Here is an 18,063-nt window from a genome sequence, read left to right as displayed (position 1 = left end):
GCAGCCAGAATTGGAACCCGGATGAAATAGGATACAGGCCTCACAGGTGGTGGCTTAACCTGCTAGGCAACATCGCTGACCCCAGATTATGCATTTCTCAAGACAAGCAGTATTACCAGACATACAGGGTGATGAGAGTTGCAACTGAGAGTTGCAGTTCAACAAAAGACAAACCAGGGGCCTGTGTTGTGGTGCAGCTGGTTGAGCTGCTGCTTTGTCAATGGCATTCCATATGCCAGTGCAGGTTCAAGTCCCAGCTGCTCCACTTCTGATCCAGCTTCCTGTGGGTGCTCTTGCGAAGGCAGCAGAAGATGGTCTAAGATGCTTGGGCTCCTGCTGCCCCCATGGGAGATCCAGAAGGAGTTCCTGGCTCCTGGCTTCAGCCTGGCGCAGCCCTGGATGTTGTGGCCATTTGGGGAGTGAACCAGCAGATGGAAGATATTTTTCTGTCTCTCCCTCTCTCTCTCTGTCACTCTGCCTTTCAAATACACAAATTTAAAAAGCTGCTGGGAAGCTGCATGTATTACTTCTCTGTGTTTCAAATGGGTCAGAGAAGTTCCAATTAAACTATTTCTCTAGCACCGGAAAATGTTGGAAATATTGCACAGACGAAGTGAAACACGTCACTCACAGTGCTGGGATATTAGTCACACCTGGGTCCTGCGTGGAGTTCAGGCCAGATGTGGTGAAGCAGCACAAGCCGTGGCGCTTTCATTTCCACTGACCAGCTACAGGTTCTGCTCTGTGCCACTCCCGCAGGGCGAGGCCGGCCTGGAAGTTCCTTCACTGCTTTGGGTCTTCGTAGGGAAGGACCTGGTGCAGCGCTAACAATTCTGGTTGCCTAGTGCTCAGGACTGGAGTAGGAGGCGGGCGAGCAGAACGGGAGCCGGGCCAGGGTCGCTGCCCCTGTTTTTTGTCCGGTTGGTTATGGCACTTCTGACCCGCAGAGCGCAGTAAGGACACAGCAGCACAGTTGCGGGTTATGAAAACGATTTCAGAGGCGCTCTAGCATGTTACCATGACAGGGGTTGGCCTTAACAAAACCCCTGCGTAGGCTGCAGCCCTGGGAGGGGTCCGTGCCGGCAGTTCATCCTGCGAACGCACGCCGGCGGTGACACCTCGTGGGCGCATTTGCTCAGTTCCTAAATCGGATCCTTCTTCCTCCCAAGAGTTGCCCAAGATGCATTAATTTTAAAAATACACTCATTTTCATTTTATTTGAGAGACTAAGAGAGATCTTCCATCTTCCGGTTCACTCCCCAAATGCCCACGACAGCCAGGGCTGGGGCCACGCTGAAGCCAGGAGCCAAGGAGCTCAATTCGGGTCTCCCAGGAGGGTGCAGGGACCGGGGTCCTCCAGCCATCTTCTGCTGCCCCGCAGCGTGTGCAACAGCAGGAGGCTGGCCCCATGCACCCCTGTGCGGGTCCCGGGCGCCGGGGCTGCCGCGTAACAGGGGGACATCTGCGGGCTCGCACACGCTTCGGGAGGCCGCACCAGCAGGCGGCTGTGCCCAGAGCAGAAGGCAGCTCCGGGGAGCGGTGGCCGCAAGCGACGGGGCCAGCAGGGGAAGAGGAAGAGCGAGGGAGGAGCCCGCGGAGACACGCGCCCGCCGCACGGCACCGCTACTTCCGCGCCGCCATGGCGGGCCCGGGCTGCAGTCCGGCCGTGCCCGTGTGGCTGACCGAGGACGACCTGGGCTGCATCATCTGTCACGGGCTGCTGTCCTGGCCCGTGACGCTGCCCTGCGGCCACAGCTTTTGCCGTCACTGCCTCACTCACCTGTGGGACTCGCGCGACGCGCGGCGCCGCTGGGCCTGCCCCACCTGCCGCGAGGGCGCGGCGCAGCCGCCGCGGCTGCGGAAGAACACGCTGCTGCAAGACCTGGCCGACAAGTACAGCCGCGCGGCGCGGGAGCTGGACGCGGACCCCGCACCCGCCGCCCGCGCGGCCCCGCCGCGGGTAGGCCGCCCCTCCCGCAGCTCCGGCGCCCGCCCCCGGGCTCCTTCCCAGCTGCCTCATCGGTCCTGTTTTACCTTAGTTTCTTCCCTCCCAGAGTCTCTCCCCTGCTCTGGGGAGAATCTATGAGAAAGTCCGGAGAAGTATGAAGAAGCAAAAAAAAAAAAAAAAAAAAAAAATCAAATTTCCTTAAATCTCTGCAACCGAGCTGCTCTGCATCTTAGCTTATTTCTGCTTCTTCCCAGTCTTTCTGCGGTTTCTCTCTGAAACACTTTTTATTGTTTGTATGTATATATCATAAAATTTATTGTGGTTTTATATATCATAATGTATTGTGGTTATATATGTCATAAAATTTACTGTGTTTATATATGTAGCATTTGTTATTTTAACGATCTTGTAAGTGTACAATTCAGCATTAATTGCTTCTGTGGTTATACCTCTCTTTTCCCCAGTTTTCATCAACATAAACAGAAATGCTTATCTTTATTTTTTTTTAAGATTGATTTGAAAGGCAGAGTTACAGAGAGGCAGAGGCAGAGAGAGAGAGAGAGAGAGATCTTCCATCCGCTGGGTCACTCCCCAGATGCCCACAAGGGCCAGAGCTGTGCAATGGAGCCAGGAATGTCCTCTGGGTCTCCCACACAGGTGCAAGAGCCCAAGGACTTGCGCCATCTTCTACTGCTTTCCCAGACCATAGCAGAGAGCTGGATCGGAAGTGGAGCAGCCAGGACTCAAACTGGCACCCACATGGGATGCTGGCACTGCAGGCAGCAGCTTTACCTGCTGCCCCACAGCACTAGCCCCGCTATACCCCCCCTTTTTTTTAAAGGTTTATTTTGAAAGTCCATGTTAGAGAGAGAGAGAGACCTTCTATGCATTGGTTCACTCCCCAGGTGGCTGCAATGGCTGGGTCTAGGCCAGGCTAAAACCAAGAGCCAGGAGCTTCATTTGGGTCTCCCACATAGGTGGTGGGGGCCCAGGCACTTGGGCCATCTTCTGCTGCTTTTCCCAGGTCATTAGCAGGGAGCTGGACTGGATGTGGAGCAGCCGGGACTTAAACTAGCGCCTATATGGGATGCGAGTGTCACAGGTAGCATCCTTACCCACCATGCCACAGTACAATCCCCAACACTATGCCCACTTAACAGCCCCTGGCGTCTAACCTGCTTTCTATGTGAGTTGCCTATTCTAGATGCTTCATGCAACTAGAATGCATTCTCTGTCCCTTGATGGCTGGCTTCTCTCATCAAAATGTTTTCTAGGGGCACTCATGTTGTAACACATATAAGATCACATTTTTAAAATTCCGTCCATCAGTTTTTGTGATTAATACCTGTGACATAGCAAGTTACCATTGCCTGCAGTGCTGGCATCACTGTTGAGTCCCCGCTGCTCTACTTCCAATCCAGCTCCCTGCTGATGGCCAGGGGAAGCAGCGGAGGATGGCCCAGGTGCTTGGGCCCCTGTACCCACATGGGAGAACCAGAAGAAGCTCCTGGCTCTTGGCTTCAGCCTGGCCCAGCCTGGTTCTTGGGGGACATTTGGGGAATAAACCAGCAGATAGAAGATATCTCTCTCTCTCCCCATCTCATCCTTCCTTCCTCTCTGTCGCATCAATTAAATAAATGTGATGTCTAGTTGTCCTGGCCCCATTTACTGAAGAGACTGTTCTCCAGTGAGTGGAGTTGTCATCTCTGTAAGAATCTATTGATAATAGATGTTTTGGTTTATTTCTGGTCTCAGTTGTACTCCATTTGCCTATGTGTCTGTCCTTATGCCAGTGCCCCATTGTTTTGATTCCCATAGCTTTGTAGTAAATTTTGAATTGGAAATTGCAAGTTTGACATTGTTCTGTTTCAAGATTGTTTTGGCTGTTCAAGGCCCCTTGCAATTCCATTTGAATTAGGTTTCCACTTGCACAAAAAAAGGGTGTTGTACTGTTTATAGCAATTGTGCTGAATCTGTAGATTGCTTAGGGGTAGCATTGACATTTAACAATGTTAAGTCTTCTTTCCCCAAAATATAGCATGTCTTTCCAAAATACTCTCTACTTCAGTGATGTTTTATAGTTTTCTTTTTTTTTTTTTTTTTTTTTTTTTTTTTTTTTTTTTTGACAGGCAGAGTGGACAGTGAGAGAGAGAGACAGAGAGAGAAAGGTCTTCCTTTGCCGCTGGTTCACCCTCCAATGGCCGCCGCTGCAGCCGGCGCACCGCGCTGATCCTGGCAGGAGCCAGGAGCCAGGTGCTTTTCCTGGTCTCCCATGGGGTGCAGGGCCCAAGCACCTGGGCCATCCTCCACTGCACTCCCTGGCCATAGCAGAGAGCTGGCCTGGAAGAGGGGCAACCGGGACAGAATCCGGTGCCCCAACTGGGACTAGAACCCGGTGTGCCGGCGCCGCAAGGTGGAGGATTAGCCTATTGATATAGTTTTCACTGTATAAGCCTTTCACCTCTTTGTTTAAATTTTCTTAGATGTTTTATTCTTTTTTTTTTTTTTTTGACAGATAGAATTAGACAGTGAGAGAGAGACAGAAAGAAAGGTCTTCCTTCCGTTGGCTCACCCCCAAAATGGCCACTACGGCTGGAGCTATGCCAATCCAAAGCCAGGAGCCAGGTGCTTCCTCCTGGTCTCCCATGTGGGTGCAGGGGCCCAAGCACTTGGGCCATCCTCCACTGCCCTCCCAGGCCACAGCAGAGAGCTGGACTGGAAGAGGAGCAACCAGGACTAGAACCCGGCACCCATATGGGATGCCAGCGCCGCAGGCGGAGGATTAACCAAGTGAGTCACGGCGCTGGCCCCAGATGTTTCATTCTTTTTTAAAGATTTATTTACTTATTTGAAAGGCAGAGTTAGAGAAAGAGAGATCTTCCACCCTGAGTTCCCTCACTCCTCCCCATGCCAAGAGGCCACAACAGCTAAGGCTGGGGAAGGTGGAAGCCAGGATCCTGGAATTCTATCTGCATCTCCCACATGGGTGGCAGGGGCCCAAGCACTTGAACCATCTTCTGCTGCATTCTCAGGCGCATTAACTGGGAGCTGGATCAGAAATGGAGCAGGGGCCAGCACTGTGGCGCAGTGGGTTAAACCCCTGCCTTGCTGTGCCAGCATTCCGTAGGGGTGGCAGTTTGAATCGTGGCTGCTTCACTTCAGATCCAGCTCTCTGCTGTGACCTGGGAAAGCAGTAGAAGACAGCCCAAGTCCTTGGGCCCCTGCATCCATGTGGGAGACCCGGAAGAAGCTCCTGGCTTTGGATCAGCTCAGCTCTGGCTGTTGCTGCAAATTGGGGGAGTGAAACAGCAGATGGAAATTGGACTCTCTCTCTCTATGTCTCTACCTTTCGCTGTAACTCTGTCCTTTAAATAAATGAAATAAATCTTTTTTTTTTATTTGACAGGTAGTGTTGTAGACAGTGAGAGAGAGAGAGAGAGAGAGAGAGAGAGAGAGAGAGAGAAAGGTCTTCCTTCCATTGGTTCACCTCCAAAATGACTGTTATGGCCGGCGCTGTGCCGATCCAAAGCCAGGAGCAAGGTGCCCCCTCCTGGTCTCCCATGTGGGTGCAGGGGCCCAAGCACTTGGGCCATCCTCCACTGCCTTCCTGGGCCATAGCAGAGAGCTAATCTGGAAGAGGAGCAATCGGGACTAGAACCCAGTGCACATATGGGATACCAGCCCGCAGGCGGAGGATTAACCAAGTGAGCCATGGTGCTGGCCCCCTAAAATAAATCTTTTTTTTGTTTTGTTTTTAAATTTTTGACAGAGTGGACAGTGAGAGAGAGAGACAGAGAGAAAGGTCTTCCTTTGCCGTTGGTTTACCCTCCAATGGCCGGCGCATTGCGGCTGGCACATCGCGCTGATCAGAAGCCAGGAGCCAGGTGCTTTTCCTAGTCTCCCATGCGGGTGAAGGGCCCAAGGACTTGGGCCATCCTCCACTGCACTCCCGGGCCACAGCAGAGAGCTAGCCTGGAAGAGGGGCAACCGGGACAGAATCCGGCGCCCCGACCAGGACTAGAACCCGGTGTGCTGGCGCTGCAAGGCGGAGGATTAGCCTATTGAGCCGCGGCGCTGGCCCTAAAATAAATCTTTAAAAAAAAAAAAAATGGAGCGCTGGGACTGGAGCTAGTGCTTATGTGGAATGCCCGTGTTGCAGGAAGCTGCTTTAACCTGCAGCCCCCATGGCTGGCCCTGTGGTATTTCATTTTTTAGATGCTGTGTAAATGGGACTGCTTTCTTTGTTTCCTTTTTGCATTGTTCATTACAGGTGTATAAAACACAACTGCTTTTGTGTGTTGATCTTGTACCCTGCAACTTTGCTAAGCCATCATTTTTTGTGGCTTTAGGATATTCTATTTATGGAATTAGGTCATGCAAACAGGGATGGTTTTAATTCTTCCTTTCTAATTTGGGTATGTTTTATTTCTTGTTCTTCTTTAATTCTAAGTGTTGTTGTATCTTATTTCTTACAGTTAGGTCTTTGCTCCTTTTTTATTTAATTTTTGTTCATGCTGTCACTGAAGGGACCAAGTTCATTCTCTTATGTAATGATATCCAGTTTTCCCAGTACTATTTGTTGAAAAAACCGTGTTTTTTTCATCAATGGTCTTGGCACCATTGTAAAAAGTCATTTGTACATATAGGAGTGTACTTTAGATAGTTTGGGGAGGGGCTGGTGTTTGGCCTAGCAGCCAAGACCCTACTTGGGACATCCACTTGCCATTCAAATCAAGCCTGGGCTTCAATCCTGGCTTCACTCTGCTCTGTTTTGGTCTGGTGTGGGGCACTTAAAGAGTGATGTGGTAGATGAGAGTGTTTTTTCTCTCTAAGATTTATTTAAGAGTCAGAGGCAGAGAGAGAGAGAGGTCTCCCATCTGCTGGTTCACTCCCCAAATGGCCACAACAGCCAGAGCTGGGCCGAATTGAAACCAGGAGCCAGGAGCTTCTGGTCTCCCACATGGGTGCAGGGGCCCAAGCACTTGAGCCATCTTCTACTGCTTTCCCAGGCCACAACACAGAACTGGATTGGAGGAGGAGCAGCTGGGACTCGAACTGTTGCTGCAGGCAGAGCAGCAGCATAGCCTACTATGCCACAGCACTGGCCCCTCTCGCTCTCTTCTTAACTAAATACAATAAATCAAAAAAATTTTTTTTAATTCACGGGAAGTTTTTTAGGGGACAAAAAGAATAGAAATGTATGCCTAATTTTAAAATAATGTGCATTTTCTGTGAACTTGTTGAAGACTCCTTGTGTGTGAGGGCTGTTATGTGGGGTCTCCACTGTGCACCACTGACCCACATGTGTGTTTACGGCTGTACCAGATGGTTATGGCTCCATCCGGGACCTTGCTTTTGCTCTTTTACAGGTGGTGATACCAAAGAGCCTTACGGAAGTGGGTGAGGAGCTGACGGGACTGGTGCAGCAGCTGGTGGACATCGTCAGGAGCCTCCAGAGTCAGAGACGTCCCCTGGAACCTGGACCGGACGGGGGACTAAGTGCGGAGGGCGCGGTAGGCTCCGCTGGGAGAGGACTGGAGGAGGGTGGGCGGGGCTACGGCCAACTCCCACCTGGAGTCCCCTCCCTCACCCTCCCCTGACTGCCACTCCTGTGTGATTGGAGAGTTGGAATTCTAGAGGTAGGGTTGGGAAGGTGGTCCCACCCTGTCACCGCCCTCCCTGAGATCACTGTGACCTCTGCGTAAACCTGCAGACTTTCTCGTCCTTATCTGCATGCAGCTGTGATGCAGCTGGCTGCTCCTTCCGTCTCTGGGTTTCTGGAACTCCTGACCTCTGCTCCCACCCCTCTCCCCGCACCCCTCCCCCCCCCAGCCATTGGTTCTCAGTCTGTTTTACAGCCTCTCTCCCCTCTGCGCTGCAAGTGAATGCTAGAATTCCTCAAGGCAGAGTTACTGGTCCCTTTCTATTCCCCGTTTCCTCCAAGTGCTCTTCCTGACTCCCCTGGCTTTAATTATCACCTCCCTGTGCCCAGAGCTTGCCTAGAACCTGCTTTGAGCCCTAGGCTGGTTTTTCCTTATCTCTTCCGCTTGGATCCTTATCTTTTCCGCTTGGATATCTCCGAGGCACATTGCCCTTAAATGAATCCCAAACCCAAACCGTTCCCCCTCTGGGATTTCCCATCTCAGCTCTGGCCCTATTGTCCTTCCAAGGGAGTCGAGTGGTCTCCTCCATCACCCCCATAGGCAGTGTGTCCCAACTCCAAGGCCTGCCTAAATATCTCTCAAATCCTTTTACTCCTCTCTAGCTCCTTGGAGACTTCTCTACTCTAAGCCTATGCTAATTTCTTGCCTGATTGCTGTCTCACCCTGCCCCCTCTATCCTGTTCTCTTGGCTGTCCTCAGACTGACTTTCCCTAAAACAAACTTGATTGTGTAACTCATCTGTTTAGAATACTCCCGTGGTGCCTGACCCTCCCAGGACTAACAAGGGTCCGTAGGCTCCCATCCCTGCTGCCTCTCTCCTGTGGTCACCCCACCTCCTGGCTCTGCGCTCCAGCCACACTGGCTGCATCAGTCTCTCTAGTGGGTGTTGCTTCCTCCCACTGTGGGGCCCCCTTCAGGGAGCACTCCTCCTTCACCCCTTCACCTAGGCTGTGCCTGCTTCTCCTTCAGCTTCTAGTTAGAGCATTACTTCCTCAGAGACAAGTCTTCACTGATTTCCTTGAGCAATTCAAGCCCCTCCCTCCATTTAAAAAAGATTATTTATTTATTTGAAAGAGATCTTCCATCCACTGGTTCATTCCCCAAATGGTCTCAATGGCCAGAGATGGGCCAATCTGAAGCCAGGAGCCAGGAGCTTCTTCTGGATCTCCCACATGGGTGCAGGGGTCCAAGCACTTGGCCCATGATTCATTGCTTTCCCAGGCAGAATAGCAGGGAGCTGGATCAGAAGTGGAGCAGCCGGGGCTATGAACTGGTGCCCATATGGAATGCCAGTGCCACACTTGGCAGTTTTACCTGCTACACAGCCCTAGCTCCTTAAATCTCCTTTCAGAGACTCCTAGGATCCAGGTACCTTTCATTTGCAGCAGTTACTGGTTGCAATTTTGTAATGATCTTATTACCTTATTAACATCTGCCCCCTTCTCTTGTGCTGAACTCCAGGCTTCTAATGCCAGAGACTTTGAAGCTCTTGTTCTTTTGTTTTCTGCTGGATCTCCAGGCCCTAGCAATTGGCACACATTAGGTGCTTAGTAAATATCCACTCAGTGGGTCTTCAGGATTGCGATGTGTTGGGATCCAAAGCGTGAAGATCAGATTTTCAGACCTGACACTGCCACCCACTAGTGTTGCGATCTGGAGTAAGTTTTCTCATTTTTCTGAGTCTCTGGTTCCTATCTGAAATATAGGAATGAAAATTCATGGCCGACTGCCTCAGTGTTGTATCATGAGGGTTAAAAAAGAACTTGTTTTGGAGCCCCTGTTGTGGTGCAGTGGTTTAAGCCTCCGCTCGTGATACTGGCATCCCAATATCTAAGTGCCAGTTCCAGGCCCTGGATACCCTGCTTCCAATCCAGCCTTCTGCTGACATGGATGGGAGGGCGGAGGAAGATGGTTCAAGTGCTTGGGTCCCTTCCCTGCCACCCGTGCGGGAGGCCTGTAAGGAGCTCCTGGCTTCTGGCTTCAGCCTGGCCCAGACCTGGCCTTTGCAGCCCTTTGAGGAGTGAACTAGCAAATGGAAGGCCTCTCTCTCTGTAACTCTGCCTTTCAAATAAAGAAATAAATCTTTTTAAAAAATGAAATATAAAAACAGAGATCTTGTATTAAAAAGCACTTGAGCATTGTGGAAATGAAGGCTGATGTGATTCACCATGACCGTGTCGCTGATCTCCATGAACTCCAAGTGCTTTGGAAGATGGGGATAATGAACCAACGTTGTGAGGCTGTTATGCAGCTCAGAGGGGAGCAGTACAGGTTGAGCATCTCTAATCTGAAAGCCCGAAATCCAAAACCCAAACCTTGTTGAGCACCAGCATGACCACTGCCACAAGTGGAAAATTCCACCCTAAGCTCCTTCGGTGGAAGTCTAAATGCGCACATGCTGAAGACTGTGTAAAGGTATCTTCAGGCTATATGCACAAGGTGGGTGTGAAACAGATATTCCAAGTCAAATCCAAACAAAGCAACAACCATAAGCAGAACTGGAAGCACTTCGGGTCCCAGGCATTTTGGACAAGGAGTACTCAGTCAGTACCTGGCTCGTGGAGAGGACTCAGTCGGCTCCCTGCTGACTACTGTTCTGTTCAGTGAAGACAACAGAGAGCGGGCCATGCGAAGTTGGGAGGGAAAGTCAGGCGCTGAAGCTGGGGAGCAGATGGAGGATAACAGGACCGAGGTTAGAAAAACTCAGGGGGTGGGCCGGCGCCGCTGCTCACTAGGCTAATCCTCCGCCTTGCAGCGCCGGCACACCGGGTTCTAGGCCCGGTCGGGGCGCCGGATTCTGTCCCGGTTGCCCCTCTTCCAGGCCAGCTCTCTGCTTTGGCCAGGGAGTGCAGTGGAGGATGGCCCAAGTCCTTGGGCCCTGCACCCCATGGGAGACCAGGAGAAGCACCTGGCTCCTGGCTTCTGATCAGCGCGATGCACTGGCCGCAGCGTGCCGGCCGCGGCGGCCATTGGAGGGTGAACCAACGGCAAAGGAAGACCTTTCTGTCTCTCTCTCTCACTGTCCACTCTGCCTGTCAAAAAGAAAAAAAAAAAAAAGAAAAAGAAAAAAAAAAAAGAAATCCTTCAGTCGCCTCACCCCCAGCAGTGTTTTTGCTGGACTTGGTGTGACAGCTCCCAGGTTGTTTCGGGGCATGCCTGTTGAGGGCCTTGTTTTGCTTTTAAAGGCTTGCCAGGAGTTTGATGGAAAATTGCAGACAACAGCAGAATGTGAATAGAACATTTGATGGGTTCCGTAGCGGGCTTTCATGTGTTCCTTTTTAAATGATTCATCAATAGGCTTTTTCTTCTGGGGTAGACCTTTCCTTGGCTGCTCCAACCCACGTGACTTCCAGTGCATCTGAAGGGAAAATGGGAGACATTCTTTGCAGCCTGGGAGAAATTCAGGAGAAATTACGAGAAAGCTTCAAGTGGAAAGAGGCTCCTGAAGAGCAGACACGAGGTGAGTGGGTTTTACTCAGTGGGGGAGGGTTACAGGTGCAAGGTGGGGAAAGTGCCAAAGTGCATAAGGGTTTTTTGTTTTTGTTTGTTTGTTTGTTTGTTTTTTGACAGGCAGAGTGGACAGTGAGAGAGAGAGACAGAGAGAAAGGTCTTCCTTTGCCGTTGGTTCACCCTCCAATGGCCGCCGCGGCCGGCGCGCTGATCCGAAGGCAGGAGCCAGGTGCTTCTTCTGGTCTCCCATGGGGTGCAGGGCCCAAGCACCTGGGCCATCCTCCACTGCACTCCCGGGCCCCAGCAGAGAGCTGGCCTGGAAGAGGGGCAACTGGGAAAGAATCCGGCGCCCGACCGGGACTAGAACCCGTGTGCCAGCGCCACTAGGTGGAGGATTAGCCTCTTGAGCCGCGGCGCCAGCCAGGGTTTTTGCTTTAAGCCCGAGAACCCAGAGGCCACTGTGTCACCATCGTGGCATTGTAAATCTGGGAGGAGTCGGCTGGGATGCTTTGTGGCTGGATATGTCTGTCTTTTATTTCTTTTTAAGATTTATTTTTATTTTAAAGATTTATTTATTTGAAGCCGGCGCCACGGCTCACTAGGCTAATCCTCCGCCTTGCAGCGCCGGCACACCGGGTTCTAGTCCCAGTTGGGGCGCCGGATTCTGTCCCGGTTGCCCCTCTTCCAGGCTAGCTCTCTGCTGTGGCCAGGGAGTGCAGTGGAGGATGGCCCAAGTACTTGGGCCCTGCACCCCATGGGAGACCAGGATAAGTACCTGGCTCCTGCCTTCGGATCAGCGCGGTGCACCGGCTGCAGCGCTGGCCACGGCGGCCATTGGAGGGTGAACCAACGGCAAAAGGAAGACCTTTCTCTCTGTCTCTCTCTCTCTCACTGTCCACTCTGCCTGTCAAAAAAAAAAAAAAAAGATTTATTTATTTGAGAAGTAGAGTTACAGATAGTGAGAAGGAGAGACAGAGAGAGAGGTCTTCCATCTATCTGCTGGTTCACTCCCCAAATAGCCACCTCTCCCGGAGCTGAGCCTATCTGAAGCCAGGAGCCAGGAGCTTCTTCCGGGTCTCCCACATGGGTGCAGGGGCCCAAGGACTTGGACTATCTTCTATTCCTTTCCCAGGCCATAGCAGAGAGCTGGGTCAGAAAAGAAGCAACTAAGACTAGAACCAGTTATTTTTATTTATTTTAAAGGCAGAGTGATAGAGTGAGGAAGATATTTTACATCTGCTGGTTCGCTCCTCAACTGGCCACACAGATGGGGCTGGGCCAGGCCAGTGAGAGGAGCTCTGTCTGGGTCTCCCACATAGGTGCTTTATGAGGAAGCTGAATCAGAAGTAGAGCAGCTAAGAATGTAGGTGGCACTCCAATATGGGATGCCTGTGTTGCAAGCAGCAGCTTAACCCACAGTGCCACAACACCGGCCTCTGGATGTGTTTTTGCATATATTGGGAGTGTGATGTATCACAGGCCCTAAATACTGCTTTCCCAGGCCATAGCAGAGAGCTGGATTGGAAGTGGAGCAGCTGGGACTTGAACCAGCGCCCATATGGATGCTGGCACTACAGGAAATGGCTCTATCTGCTATGCCGCAGTGCCAGCCCCTGCTCCACTTCTGATCCAATTCCCTGCTAATAGTCTGGGAAAACAGTGAAACATGGCCCAAGCACTTGGGCCTTTGCACACATGTGCTCTTGGTTCCTGGCTTTGGATCAGCCCAGCTCTGACTGTTGCAGTCATTTGGGGAGTGAACCAGTGGATGGAAGACCTGTCTCTTTCTGTGTGTGTGTGTGTGTGTGTGTGTGTTTAATTGCCTTTCTTTTTTTTCTTTTCTTTTTTTTTTTTTTTTTTTTTTTGACAGGCAGAGTGGACAGTGAGAGAGAGAGACAGAGAGAAAGGTCTTCCTTTTGCCGTTGGTTTACCCTCCAATGGCCGCCACGGTTGGCGCGCTGCGGCTGGCTGGCGCACCGCGCTGATCCGATGGCAGGAGCCAGGTACTTATCCTGGTCTCCCATGGGGTGCAGGGTCCAAGGACTTGGGCCATCCTCCACTGCACTCCCTGGCCACAGCAGAGAGCTGGCCTGGAAGAGGGGCAACCGGGACAGAATCCGGCGCCCCGACCGGGACTAGAACCCGGTGTGCCGGCGCCGCAAGGCGGAGGATTAGCCTGGTGAGCCGCGGCGCCGGCCTAATTGCCTTTCAAATACATAAAAAGAAATCTAAAAAAAAAGCGAAGTGACAGAAACTTAATCACTGTGCCAAATACCTGCCCCCAAAAGCAGTATTAAGTATGTCTCCATGGTTGTACAGCTAATCCCCAGAGTTTCTTCGTCTTGCAAAACTGTAGCTCTGTACCCACTAAATGACTTAATTGGCCCTTCCCCTCCCAGCACTTGGCAACCACTCTTCCTCTTGGATTCTCTGTGAATTTGATCACTCCTGGCATGAGTGGACTCCTACAATAATTGTCTCTTTGTGATTGGTGTAATATCGTTTAGATCCATCCATGTGGCACCATGTGGCAGAATTCCTTTTTTAAAAACGTATTCATTTATCTGAATTCCTTTTTTTTTTTTTAAATATAGGAGCATTTTTTATCTGCGAAACAGAGAGGGAGAAGCAGACAAACTCAAAGAGTTCCTATTGTCCGGTCACTCCCCAAATGCCCACAGTCGTTATAGCTGAGACAAGTCAAAGTCAGGAGCCAGGCACTCAATCCTGCCACATGGGTGGCAGGGAGCCTTCACTGCTGCCTGTCAGGGTTGATATTAGCAGGAAGCTGGAATCAGGAGCACAGCCAGGGCTTAACCTCAGGTATTCCAATGGGGGATGAAGGAGAACCAACCAGCACCTTAACTAGTAGGCCAAATACCCACCCCAGAATGTTTCCTCTTTAAGGCTGAGTGATACTCCATTATATATGCCACCACATTCAGTTTATCCTTCTATCTGGTGTTGTACACTTAGGTTGCTGTAGTACCCTCCTGAATCTTGAGAGTGGCCTCTTGAACAGCTCTCTTGGGGCCGGTGTTATGGTGTAGCAGGTTAAGCAGCCACCTGCGGCGCCAGCATCCCATATGGGCTCCAGTTTCAGTCCTGGCTGCTCCACTTCCGATCCAGCTTCCTGCCAATGTGCCTGGGAAAGCAGCGAAAGATGACCCAAGTGCTTGGGTCCCTGCAGCCACATGGGATGAAGCTCCTGGATCCTGGCTTCAGATCAGCCCAGCTCTGTCCACTGCGTCCCTTTGGGGAGTTAACCAGCGGATGGAAGATTCTCTCTCTCTCTCTCTCTGTAACTCTGCCTTTCAAATAAGTAGGTCTTAAAGAAAGGAAGGAAGGAAGAAGCACTGCTCTCTTGCTGTCATGCCCAGGCTGCCACAGTGCACACTTGGACAGGGTTTTTCATCTCTTCAATATGAATGTTGGATTTACTTTATGCCACTGCCACTTCAAGCTACAAAAGGGGAAGACTTTACCCTCAGTGTCTACACTCTAGGGCTTCCCTCACTTTCTCTGCTCCCAGCTGGAGTGGTAATTACCCATGTGGTGCTTCAGGTTGATAGTTAACTTCAGTGGCAGGCTAACCTAGTGGTTAGGACACCCGTGTCCCACATCAAGGTGTCTGGGTTTCAGTCCCAGCTCCCGCTCCTGACTCCAGCTTCCTGCTGATGTAGACTCTATGAGGCAGGGGTGATGGCTCAAGGTCTTGGGTCCCTGCCACCCATATGGGAGACCTGGATTGAATTCCCCACTCCTGGCTCCTGCCCTGGCCCAGCCTCAGCTGTTGTGGACATTTGGGTAGTGAATCAGCAGATGGGACCTCTCTGTCTCTGCTTCTCAAATATATAGAAAAAAATAGTCATTAAACTTTAGTGCATCAAGAGGGAATTAGAGGTGGCAGCTGTTGAGACGACGCTCACAGCAACCCATGTTACCTGGCATGTATAATGAGTGTAAAGCATTGGCATAGGGATTTTGGATATTCTAGGTGTTGGGGTGCCATGATCCCCTGGGACTGTTATCAGTCAATTCCTTTGACAAAGATGCATCAAACCCTTTCTACGTAAGGCTAGCATGAGGCTTGAATGGTTAAAATATGGACATAAACATGATTCCTGCAAGAAGGGAGCTGAGGGCTTAGATGGGGAAGTGGACAGTAGAAACGTCCACAGTGAGAACAGGGGGCTGGATGTTCTGCCTGACCACGCCCTCACACCCAGAAACGTGCTGGCGATGAGGGGGACAGGCCTGCGCCCGCGTCACCATATTTGTGCACCTCAGTTTTCTTGACTCTTCTTGTTGCAACTTCCCTTCTCAATTGTCTTGGTTCCTTAGTGGAAGTCCCAGAAGCTCCGTCTACCTCTGCGTGCCCCCTGCCTAACCAGAACTGCCCCGCACCCAAGAGGGCCTCTCGGTTTGCTCAATGTGAGTATGTGGACTACGCAAAGCAAGGGGGTTGGCCAGCTGTGTCCATCTCTCTGCTGCTGGACGCTCCTTGGCTTCCTGAACCCCATGTGGGAAGCTGCCAACGATAGCCAGGTGGGTTGAGATGCCCAAATTCCAGACTCACCCAGGCCCAGGAGCACTCACAGGCCAGGCAACCTTTGGGCATGTATTCTAGGGTCACTTATTATACTCACCAGCCTGTTCCCCCAGCTCTTAGGTACTCTGCTGACATGGTCTGGGAAAGACCTTAAAAGCGTGGATCCTGGAGCCAGAGCGGACTGCTTGGGTTTGAGTCCCAGCAGCCATGATCTTGGACAAGTTGGTTAACCTCTTAAAGCTCAAATTCCTTCATCTATAAAATGGACATACTGATAGTACTGCTCTTGTGGGATTGCCACAAGGTGAAATGAGTGCAAGTGGTACAGCAGCTGGGGTATGATGCCACAGAAGGGCTAAGTGTTAGCAATGATTTACGCATTCCACAGGAAGCAGCATGAAATATACAGAATGAGTAAGAGCAGGGCCTTCATCAGGAAGCTCAGGCTTAACTGGCAAGATGGAAATAGCCATAGTCATGCGTCACTGTATCACACAGGTAGAGGATGGTAGCAAGGGAGAACACGAAGAACACAGGGTGTGTTAAGAAAAGCAAGAGGTGGCATTTCGCTTGGTGGGATTCAGCAAGTGCTTCCTGGAACATGGCTAATGAGCAGGAAGAAATAAAAATGGGGAAGGGATATTGTTGATAAAACAACAGCAAGGGTTTGCATACAAAACTGCAAGTTGCTATACCATTTTTTATTAAATTTTGATTAAAACACAATCCCATCAAATGATCTGATGCTGCCTTTTGCTACTTGAGGATCCGTTCACATGGATGATCAAAAGGTGATGGCCGTGCTCTTGTTTTCTTCCTTCCAGGGGCCATCAGCCCGACCTTTGACCTGAGGAGCATCTCCCACAGCCTGTGGGTGTCTGAGGACCAGCGGACGGTGACAGTGTCTCACCACCCACAGTCCTACCCCTGGAGTCGCGAGAGGTTTTCCATCAGCCAGGTCTTTTGCTCCCAGGCCCTCTCTTCCGGGCGGCAGTACTGGGAGGTGGACACTAAGTCTTGCAGCCACTGGGCAGTTGGAGTGGCTTCCTGGGGGATGAGCCGTGACCAGATCCTGGGAAGGACCACGGACTCATGGTGTGTAGAGTGGAAGGGGACCGGCCCGCTGGCTGCGTGGAGCTTGGGCAAGCAAACTCTTCTGGACTCGGACAGACCTGGGGTGGTGGGCGTCTGGTTAGACCTCGAGGAGGGGAAGCTCGCCTTCTATTCAGTGGCCAGTGAGGAGACGCTTCTGTATGAGTGTGAGGTCTCCGCGTCTTCTCCCCTGCACCCTGCCTTCTGGCTGTATGGCTTATGTCCTGGGAATTCCCTAACCATCGAGCAGGGGAAGTTCTAAACGTCCCTTGGTGGTTTTCTGGTCTTCTTGCCTTCAAGCAGGGTGGAAACTTGGCTTAAGAATCCCACGTTCAGGGTGGTCGTTGTGGTGCAGTGGGTTAGGCTGCCACTTGGAATGCCCACATGTATCCAATCCAGCTCCCTGCTGATGCAAACCCTGGAAACAGCAAATGATGGCTCAAGTACTTGGATCCCCGCCACCCATGTGGGAGACCTGGATGGAGTTTCTGGCTCCTGGATTCCATCTAGCCTAGCCCTGGATGCTATGGGCATTTGGGTAGTAAGCCAGCCAATAGAAAATCTCTCCTTTCTCTCTCCCCTCTGCCCCTTTGTCATAAAATAAATGAAAATAAATAAATAAATCAGCTTTAAGAAAGAATCGTATTGGGGGGGGGCAGGCATTTGGCACAGTTGTTAAGATGGGGCTTGGGATACTTGCATCCCTTACCGAAGTGCCTGGCTCAAGTCCCGGCTCCACCTCAGATACAACTTCCTGCTAATGCACACCCTGGGAGGCAGCAGGTGATGGTTAAGTGGTTGAATCCCTGCCACTGGCTTCTGTGTGGCCCAGCCCTGGCTGTTGCAGGAATCTGGGTAGTGAACCGTGGATAGAAAATCTCTCTTTCAAATAAAATGGAAAAAATTTCCCACTTTTGAACTTAATCTTTTTGTGTGGTACAAGATTAAATGAGCAGGGTTGGGGGTGCTTGAACCCTGGTGTTCCAGTGAGAGATTTGTCCCCGCTGACTCCTGGGGGACAACCTGCAGGCCTGGGAGTGTCCTGCCTGAAAGAGTCTGTTCACCTGAGGGCCCTGGGCCGTGCTGTATCAGCCTGACCTCAGTCAGCCGAGTGGGTGGTACGACACGCCTACGTGGTGGACCCCGCTTGAAGCCCTGGACACCAGGCATGGCCTTGCCTCTCTGGCTGACAGTGCTCCGTGCATGTCACCACGCATCCCTGGAGAAGTAAGCGCTGTCCTGTGATGCCACTTGGACAGGACAGTTGCTAGTTCTTCTAAAGCCTACTCTCAGCACCTTCTTCCATTGCTGATTTTATTCTGTGGCTGTTCACTATAATAAACTAAGCATGAGTTTAA

General features: G+C 51.3%; 2 protein-coding genes across 8 annotated transcripts in view; one reads left to right on the top strand and one right to left on the bottom strand.

Moving 5' to 3' along the window:
- LOC127484365 (uncharacterized) overlaps positions 1-2,094 on the bottom strand; it is an 11,539-nt gene extending 9,445 nt beyond the window's left edge. For 2 of the 3 annotated variants that reach the window (XR_016223870.1, XR_011383596.2), the window contains exon 1: positions 1,781-1,921. The gene's annotated coding sequence lies outside the window, so the exon portion shown is untranslated. Of the gene's footprint in view, positions 1-1,780; positions 1,922-2,034 lie in introns of those variants that run through there. The other variant, XR_016223867.1, reaches the window with a different exon arrangement.
- Positions 1,293-18,063, top strand: RNF135 (ring finger protein 135). Of its 5 annotated transcripts, none has more exons than XM_051824646.3 (5): positions 1,303-1,960; positions 7,318-7,461; positions 10,909-11,071; positions 15,406-15,609; positions 16,438-18,063. In XM_051824646.3, exons 1-4 carry the CDS (start codon positions 1,409-1,411, stop codon positions 15,603-15,605), a joined length of 1,059 nt encoding a protein of 352 aa, XP_051680606.3. In that variant the 5' UTR covers positions 1,303-1,408; the 3' UTR covers positions 15,606-15,609; positions 16,438-18,063. The 5 variants fall into 5 exon arrangements, 4 of the variants coding, with proteins under 4 accessions (XP_069917179.2, XP_051680606.3, XP_089173557.1 ...); XM_051824640.3 differs by having other exon boundaries at positions 1,321-1,960; positions 15,406-15,495; XM_070061078.2 differs by lacking the exon at positions 10,909-11,071 and having other exon boundaries at positions 1,293-1,960; positions 16,438-17,616.

Source organism: Oryctolagus cuniculus, chromosome 17 (genome assembly GCF_051225735.1).
Source record: "Oryctolagus cuniculus isolate XC-2025 breed Fujian yellow rabbit chromosome 17, ASM5122573v1, whole genome shotgun sequence".
Lineage (NCBI taxonomy): Eukaryota > Metazoa > Chordata > Mammalia > Lagomorpha > Leporidae > Oryctolagus > Oryctolagus cuniculus.
Note: the sequence above shows the minus strand (reverse complement) of the source record. Positions and strands in the feature narration are given on the sequence as shown.

Coding starts and splice junctions, on each gene's coding strand:
- RNF135 (XM_051824640.3), top strand. CDS start 1,409: ATGCACCCCTGTGCGGGTCCCGGGCGCCGGGGCTGCCGCGTAACAGGG. Junction 1,961..7,317: donor CCCGCGCGGCCCCGCCGCGG/GTAGGCCGCCCC, acceptor GCTCTTTTACAG/GTGGTGATACCAAAGAGCCT. Junction 11,072..15,405: donor TCCTGAAGAGCAGACACGAG/GTGAGTGGGTTT, acceptor TTGGTTCCTTAG/TGGAAGTCCCAGAAGCTCCG.